The 9118-nt window shown below is 30.5% G+C and overlaps 2 protein-coding genes across 2 annotated transcripts in view; both read right to left on the bottom strand.

The window, feature by feature from the left end:
* Positions 1-208: 208 nt before the first annotated feature.
* On the bottom strand, positions 209-6390 carry LOC106106722 (leucine-rich repeat-containing protein 40-like). The gene is made up of 12 exons (XM_013287360.1): positions 6220-6390; positions 5835-5907; positions 5095-5190; positions 4836-5020; positions 4391-4594; positions 3931-4054; positions 3465-3777; positions 3029-3214; positions 2267-2410; positions 1763-1951; positions 1382-1573; positions 209-875 (listed from the first exon to the last, which is right to left on the bottom strand). Exons 1-12 carry the CDS (start codon positions 6250-6252, stop codon positions 767-769), a joined length of 1848 nt encoding a protein of 615 aa, XP_013142814.1. The 5' UTR covers positions 6253-6390; the 3' UTR covers positions 209-766.
* Positions 6391-6671: 281 nt separating this feature from the next.
* The window catches only part of LOC106106402, a 4628-nt gene continuing 2181 nt past the window's right edge, over positions 6672-9118 (bottom strand). The window contains exons 2-5 of the mRNA XM_013286980.1: positions 8064-8275; positions 7711-7846; positions 7192-7451; positions 6672-6902 (exon numbers count right to left, since the gene is read on the bottom strand). Coding sequence (XP_013142434.1) covers positions 6672-6902; positions 7192-7451; positions 7711-7846; positions 8064-8275 — 839 coding nt within the window. The remainder of the gene's footprint in view (positions 6903-7191; positions 7452-7710; positions 7847-8063; positions 8276-9118) is intronic.

Genomic DNA, 9118 nt, shown 5'->3' with positions numbered 1-9118 from the left:
GACAATCAAAAACATCATAAAACAATAATCGAAAAATACTATAGTGTTAGAGACCATTATTATTTAACATAATTATTTAAAAAAACTCATAGTTTTGGTACCAAAATTAAATTTAACACATGAAATTACATCACAGATAATTTTAGTACAGATATAACCTTGTTTTAATATTATTGAACTATGGCAAGTTGGACTAGTTTTTTTTTATTCTTTGGACGTATTTTAAAGTAATTAAATTTACTCCAATAGTAAATATTTAACATTTGAAAATAGATCTCAAACTTTTGAACATCAAAAGTAGTTGACTATTTAAAGCAACGTAAAACATGGCTTGAATAAGAAATGACTAGAAATTTAAATATTGGAGTAAAGGAGGGATTATAAATTTGCAGTTAAAATAAATTCTTTCAATTAGCTTGGGTCTCTAACACAAAAAAATTGTAACTTTCGATCTTACATAATCCAATTTAATTACTCACAACCAATAAATCTTACACTCTTACATTACAATAATTGTAAACAATATTCAATATTTAATTTCGATAAATAAATCAATAACGATAACAAAAAAATAACAATGTATAACACAATCAAAGGTGGAAATCAGGTACAAACAAAAATACTTTGGTTTAAATTAGTTGCTTTATGGCAACACTGAACTCCATAGATAATACAGATAAAAAATAATTTATAAAGCACGTCGCCGTGTACTTGTAAAGGCAAGCATTGACAATGTAATTTTTACTCATTGGTACTTATTTTTTTATTATTTGTTAGGAATCCGATCCCTAAGATATGACAACAAGCTCGCTGTACCTTTTGCTAAAATGGCGTGTCGCGGTTGTCGGAAACAATTGCCCATTAATTCAAGAGCCCTGAAAATAATGTTTTTTAATTTAATTAATAATTTATTTTAATGATTAACATTACTTTAATGGTCTTCAGTGATTGAATAACAAAATCAATGTTGTAGTTTTATTATCTATATTAGACATCATTCTCGAACTACTTCTTGTCTCACCAATTTATTATTATAGTCACTATAATTACATATATTAACAGAATTTAACCCATGTTCAAATATTATGAAATTATTTTCCACTTGACATTACCATAAAATTATATTTTTTCTTTATTGGTAACTCAAGTCAATACCAACATCACGAAAAAAAATCTCTTTTTTTGTATAAATCTACAGAACCCAAGTGGGTGGGTGGGGAGTAAGTAAGTACTTAAAATACGTCACCAGTTTATGATTGTCAAAAAAAAACCTCTTGCTTGATTACAGGTAAAAATGTGCTCCTTTTTCTAATTTGATCAGTTAATCAGTTATCCACACTAATATTTTGAAAAGGAAATAGACGATTGTTTGTATTCTTACCTCAAGTTAGTGAAATTCCCAAGTTCCGGTGGCACTGTAATAATACTGTTGTTTGTCAAGTCTAGAACTGCCAGTTTCTTTAATTTGGCCAACGCGTCTGAGGATACATTAATTTCGGTGATTTTATTCTCTCCAGCCAAGAATATTTCCAAATTATCCATGTCATATACACAACGTGGTATCTTCGTAAATCTGTTTAAAACAAAATTTTAAATAATTAACAAAAAAATGATGTATAATATTTTTCCAATTATCCAGTTAAACAATAAATAACCTATAATAATAATAATACGATATCAATAAGGGTAGACTGAGTTTACAATCGACATTTTCCGTATACAAATGTATCCGACTCGAAGGACCATAATGTTTTAAACTTACTTGTTGCATGAAATCACTAATTCCCTCAAGTGCTTCAAATTACCAAATTCCAAGGGCAAATCCATTAAACAGTTCTTGCCCAAATCCACATATTGCAAATGAATACAACTACTTATTTCTCTTGGAATGCTTTCGATATTGTTTGAGGATAATATCAGTTGGGATAATGTATTTTTTATTTGACATATTCTGTGAAGAAAAATTATTTAAGTTTTAGAGCCTGTCTTGCCACTGGCTGATTGAGGCTCAGATAGCTTAAAAATGACGTCTTTGTCAGATAAGGTAACAAAATCCGATATTTCCATTACGTCTGTCACTAGAGGATGGCCACCGAGGGGGTTTTGGTAGGTCTAATTCTACATAACCCTGCCTTTCCCCCAGTCAAGATATTTTTTGAAGATTCCCCCCCGATACCAAAAAAAGGCCCCTAATATTGTCTCAGTCAAATCATTTATGAATATATGTGATTTTCAGTAATTTACAAAGGTAAAGAAATTTACTTACCCTAAGGGCACTTCTTTAAGTTTATTCTTTGATATGTCTACAATATGCACTTCAACAGTCGCGGCCGTTGTGAATACATCCTCGGGTACTGACGACAAATCTTTACCTGGTAACATTAACGCTTGGCTTTTCTTTAATGTAAATCTGAAAAGCATTATTTATTCCGTAACAGTACTTAATTTCATTGAATTAATAAAATCGATGCTTTTATACGTAAAAGAAACACGTAGATATACTCTTGGGATTGTATGTAACACTAATGGAGTTTTTATTACATTACACGCGTCAATTGACTTAATGGTTAGTCGTATTAATAACTATGACAGTGTAGATATTTATATAACACAAAAGAATAAAAAGCAAGAAACTAAGAAATTGAAAACATAATATAACACTCTTGATTTCTTCGCCGTTCAGTATATAATAGCGTTAAAAAAGTGAACGTATTTAATTGCATTTGCACCGCTTCTCTCTACTGCTGCCTTATGTTTATGCATTATGATAATATTACAGTTTTTAGGTCGAATATGTATTATACGCGATTTCCGATTCGTTACATTCTTTTGTTCATTTGAATTATTGAGATATACCGGAAGTAATTAAGGAATGGAAAAAATAAAGGATAGGGACCTGCATAGTCGAAAATTGAGTTGTCGGAAAACGGGTTTTAGTTGCCAATAATTTATCTCGGATAAAAATAAAATTTATAGTAAGAGAGTTAAGGTGACAATTAAATTGAATTGATAATAATTTTATACTTACTTGTCTGGCCATTCGTTGTGTAATATTTTGGAATCACTGTCGACCTCTTCCGCGATACGATCTCGTAAATATTTCATCATCCTGTCGGTCCCCCCTCTGATTATATCCTGTCTCACAAACGACAATTTGTTCCCGTCCATATTTATACTTTGTAGCTGCGATAGTAAACCAAGATTTCTTGGCAACCTGGAAATATGTAAAAATAAGCGTTTGTTTAAAATTTAAACGATTTTTGACAAAATAAACGAGTAAATTGAAGTTAAACTTCCGCGCTCTAACTGTAAAATGACGAATTACAAACACATCACTTTGTAAATTAACCATTAGATATGTAAGTTACCGACTATATAATTTGCCTAGTCAAATTACAAACGATCGATATTCACAATCAAACGGTGACACAAATAGGAATTACATATAATTGGGAAATACTAACTTGTTTAAATTATTATTGGTAAGATCAAGTCTCTTCAGTCTTTGTAACAATGATATGTTTTCTGGTAACAATTCAATTTTATTATCCCTTATATTTAAAACATTTAAATTTTGCATTTGATCACAGAATTCCTCCGTTATCTCCTTAATAAAATTATTAGCGATATATATTTCTTTCAAAGCTGTACATCCATAAAAATCGGGCAATTTTTCTATATCATTATGATTTGCATCTAAAATTTCCATTTTTCTTAGCTCACCCATTGCTGGCAGTTTCTTCAAATTATTATGACTGATATTCATCTTTCTTAATTCTAAAAATTTCAATATTTAACTCATTAAAACCAAAATAATGTCATTAAAATATTAAATCATGTGTACTAAATTTAATTAAATTTTAATAGAATCTAAATCTAGTATTCAGTATCCTGAAACATTAAAAAGTAAGATTATTTTATAATGTTTACCTCTTAAATTAACAATATCAGGGGGTAACTCAGTCAGTTCATTATAGGAGAAATTTAAATCCACCAATCTCACTAAATATCCCATACCAGGTGGGAGCTCTGTTAGCTTGTTATGTGAAATATCCTACAAAATAAACAAATAAGTCAAGGATTTGACTAAAAAACCAAAATTTTTATCTACACTTAACTAATTTAACAAAATATTAACAAACAAAAATTTAAAAAACCATCAACCTTATAAACAATACAATATTAGTTATATAAACAATTATTTATTACGACTAGTTGTCCTCAGTTTACAAAACAAACATTTTTTTAACAATTATTTGTCAACATACACATTGTTTTTGTTTTCACCTAGCTAGAAGAGAATCTTAATAATTCTTACATTTCATTTGACTACATAATTTTATAAACAACTAAAAAACATACTTATTATTTTTTATTAAGAAATTCATACCAGAAATGTCAACATCACAAGGTCACCAAATTCAGGTTCAATTTTCTTCAATTCATTATGAGACATACTGAGCCATCTCAGTTCAGTTAATGTATGAAATTCTTTAGGCAACTCTGCTATTTTGTTACGGTCCAAACTTAGGTTGGCTAAGTTTTTCAATTCACCAAATTCAGCTGGCAATTTTGTCAGTGCATTATCATGAAGCTAAAATATCACAAATAAAATTAATTCAAGGAAATTGTTAAAATATTGTTTACAAAGCAGTAGTAAAAATATAAATAAGTAATAAATAAAAAAACTAAGGTTATTTATACAAGTAAAATTTAAGAAAATTTGCTATAAATTCTACATTGCTTGAATACTTTGTGTAAATTATTTAATTTATAGTTAATCCAGCCTGTATACTGCACAAAGTACACTGTTTTATATTTTTATGGTTAATTACCTTGAGAGTAACAAGTTGTTGCAGTAGTTTTACGTCCGGCGAAATTGTTTTTATAACATTGGAACTGAGGTCGAGAGTTTTTAATGGTACATCAGTCCACCAACTATTATTGTCCGATCTTGCAAAATCGACTTCTTTCGTTTCTTCCAACACCAATTCGTCAATTTTCCATACTTTGTCAGGTACTATAATACATTGTCAATGGAAAATATTGTGGAGGCGGTGAGAAAAACTATAAGTTTCGATAATATATTCATACCTGTGCCCAATCCTCTATTACAAAGACTCAACTGGCCTGTGCGTTTGGCTGATTTGATTAATCCTATTGATAACTCATTTGCATCTGCATTTTTATCTTGAAGATTAAAAACAGATTTGTTACAAACTTTAATTCTTGATTTAATTGGTGTACGGCGAGACATCGTTAAATTTAGTTAAGTTTTATTTATATTATTCAAATTGCTTATAGAAGACCAACATAGTTATTCAACACAATGATCACAATTAATTAAATAACAACATCCACCCAGTTGCTTTAATATTATACCAAAACTGCGTAATCGTAAAACGTAATCGCACTCGCGTTGCGGTAATTCCGTCCCCACTCCCAATCCCTTGAATTAATAAAATTCTGTCAAATTCACTTCGACAGATGATAGTATTGCCATTATAAACGTCGTCATTTTGTCGTTACTTTCAGTTACTTTTATAATTAAAAACATTCGTGAATAGATAACACAACTATTCGAGGCAGCAAAAGTATGTTTAATGGAATTCAATTGTAGAATAATAGTAAAAATAACAGTACAGTTACGTTTATCTATAACTGAATAAGTGTAAAGGTGTAATGCTAAAACATGTTTCCTCGCTTATTTTCAAGTGTCAAATAAGTGGCAACACGGATCAGCAGTACTTGGCCCTTTGCTTGATATGAAAAAATAAAGTTTTTTCAATGTTATGACTTATTATACGAAATATTTAAGATTACAAATTTGTTACCGACAAACCCATTGCAGAACACTTCAATTCGTCGATTTTTAAATGATTCGTTATTCGCGACTTGCATATTCATCTGTAAAGATATTCCAGACGTTAATACTTATATTGATGACCAAATTTGGCCATTACATCAATGACTTTTCTTAGAGGGAAAAACCATGCATTAGATAAAATACTACGACCTCACAAAAACTGACGTAAAATAGAACTACGTCTGATGAGAGAGGAGATAGGGAAAAGTAGGATAGGATAATATTGATCATCAAAATTATCATCCTGTAAGAGTCAAATGCACTGCTGGACTTAAGGTTTGGCCAATATTTTATAGACATAGGCTATAGATATGTTTACACGGTCACATGAATAATTAATGACAAATTCTTACCTTTAATATGTTGTGGAGTAAAATTTGGTTCATGCACTAAATAAAAATATCCTTAACGTAATTCAAGGTTTTGTAAATTGCGTTTACATTTAGATTGGCCAAGTTATATCAATATACAAAAATATGGGTTGGCTATAGTACCTAGGTTTTTGAAAAGTCACAAAAATGTCATAATTGCTTATTTTTTTTACAACATAAAATATTGAGTTGATGCTTTTGCCGATAAACATTAAATTATGGTCAAGCAACCAGCAGATCTGTTATTTAAAAATGGGACTTATATTTTGAGTAAATATCCTTTACCATATACAACAATTAATTTTTCATTTCAATCAAAAAAATCATTATTGGATATCACAATAACTCTGAGATAGTCTAGAATAGACAGAACAATTTTGCGCGCGAAAACACAAATGTTATTAAAAACGAATAGAATATAGGAAGGTTTTTACTTAAAGTAAATAATTTTTATTAATAACTTTTAAAAACATTACACAGATAAACAAGGTTAAGATCATATTCTGTAATCTAAATCGAGAATAACTGCGATTACTAGATTCTATGTCGATAGCCTTCATTGCATTGTATGATTTTGCTTCAACCATCACTTGAGGCACACTATTTAATTCACGAGCACTTTCTTCATTGCTTTTCCAATATATTGCAGCTAATGTTGCCAGACACTGAAAGATAATAGAAGAAATAAAAAACGCTGTAGATTTGAAGATTTCATTTCGGTTTGGTCAACTCTATTTTATTTAGTTATCTACTAGTCTAGTAGATAAATACAGTAGTACAGTATAAAGCATTTTTTTTTAGGTCAAGGCGGGTAAGTACGCTATTTTTGTTCATCTCTACCATACTATTATATACAGCCAGTTATGGAGTGATGGACATGGTAACATTTGAATGATTGATTTAATTAGGGAAAATAAATTATTAAAGTAATTGATTGTTAAAATAACTAAGTACCTTAACTTTAATTCCTCCATTGATAAAATGTTGCTCATTGATTTGAAACGATAAAGCTAGGCTCGTACTTTCGTAGCCTTCATTATCTTTGTCCACACGTGGTGACGTCACAGAGGTGAACGGCGCTGGTTCACCATTGATGTACCACGTCAGTCGCACTGAGGGTCGAGATCTGACTGATGTACAGTTTACGCTGAGCTGGTCACCTATTCGGTAGTATGGACTGAATCCTGAGATAACAGGGCCGTATTCTGGAAGAACTAAACAGAAAAAAAAATGTTGAAATGCCAACACTAATAATAAAAGATATAACAGAAGATAAGCTAGCTAAATCCTTAATAAAAGCAAACAAAAACAGTTATAGAATAATACTAAATTGAAAGCACAGACATATACTATACTGTCGCACTCATAATCTTTGAGTCCACCTTAGTGTTGAAGTAGTATAAAGTATCAAACCTAAAGGCTTCCATTAGTGACAGTGAAGGTTCTGGTGCAATTAGATAGATAACCTCTTACCCACGACGACCATGCTGGCGTGTTCAGAGACTGTCGGAAAAAGCGGCTTCTCTCCCGAGACCTCGCATCTATACCGGCCAGCGGAATCCAGTGTGGCAGGGCAAAGTGTTATGTTCGATGCCAATTCATCTGATTTCTAATAATAATAGTTTTTAAAATAAAACAATTGTACCTAATAAAATTTGAAAACAAAAAAATACTAGAGAAGTTGGTTCTACTCTATCCTAATATCATAACAGGGAAAATTAAATGGTTTGTCCAACACTTGCTTGTTGCATGATGTTGGAATTTTTATAATGAAGAATTATTTTAGAATGAAAAGTAACTAAATTGATTTTTATCTTTCTCCTTACATGAACTTCAACTCCTGGTAAATAATACTTCCTATGAGGTTCAGGATCTCGTGGAACGTAACGGAAGAATTCTTGGCCGTCTTTGTACCATTTGATGGAATAAAGCACGTCTTGAGGGCCCAGCTCCCAATGACAAGTTAATTCAGGTTGAGATCCAAGCTTTATGTAACTTGGTACTCGCAATTCCAGCAGCTTTAGTGACAGCATGCAGTCTGAAAGAGAAATATACGATAAATACATACGAAAAGGGAAGTTTTTTCAACTTGGAACTTAACAAATTCCTGTGGATAAAAGTGTAACACTAGCTGTTGCTCGCGACTAAGCTCGCGTCAAATTAAACTTATAATAAAAAGTATATACTATTTTACTCACTGATAACGTAGCTTTTTAAAGATGAAAGGTTTTTTGGCCCAGTAGTTTTTGAGTTATTACAATACATACAAAAATAGAAATCTTTTCTTTTATAATATTAGTTTATTCTCTTTATAAGTATAAGTATAAGTTTAAGTAAAGAAGTAAATTAATAACAATAATGCGTATTATATCTCGGTTGATATCGACTACAAAATAACAATATTTGTTCAATATAACCATTGTATCACTTAAATAATTACTATTCTGCAAGCGTGTTGTTATTGTTTTGAAAAAATGTATTATAAAATAATCATTTACAAGAGAATAATGGTTCTGTAACAGACACAATGGGAATTATAAAAACGATTTATATGTATTACAGAAATGTGCGAGATATGCTTTTTAAGTAGATAAAGTTGCACCTTAAAATACAAAGTTTGACTTCGCCCGCATGATATTAAAAAGCAATAAAAATATAACCTATTTTACTCACAGATAAAGTACCTTTCTAATGGTGAAAGAATTTTTAAAATCGGCCCAGTAGTTTTTACGTGAATCGAATACATACAAATATACAAATTATTCCCCTTTTATTATAATTATTCGCCCGCGACTCCGTTCGCGTCGAATTAAAAAAAAAAACAAAACTTAGTAGCCTATGTGTTCTTCCAGACTATCCTCTACGTCTATGCCAAATTTCA

Source organism: Papilio polytes, unplaced genomic scaffold (genome assembly GCF_000836215.1).
Source record: "Papilio polytes unplaced genomic scaffold, Ppol_1.0 DF822178.1, whole genome shotgun sequence".
Taxonomy (NCBI): domain Eukaryota; kingdom Metazoa; phylum Arthropoda; class Insecta; order Lepidoptera; family Papilionidae; genus Papilio; species Papilio polytes.
This window is presented reverse-complemented; position numbering and strand designations above follow the sequence as displayed.

Coding starts and splice junctions, on each gene's coding strand:
- LOC106106722 (XM_013287360.1), bottom strand. CDS start 6,252: ATGAACCAAATTTTACTCCACAACATATTAAAG. Junction 5,191..5,834: donor GTTCTGCAATGGGTTTGTCG/GTAACAAATTTG, acceptor TTAATCTTCAAG/ATAAAAATGCAGATGCAAAT. Junction 1,952..2,266: donor CTTAAAGAAGTGCCCTTAGG/GTAAGTAAATTT, acceptor TTTTCTTCACAG/AATATGTCAAATAAAAAATA.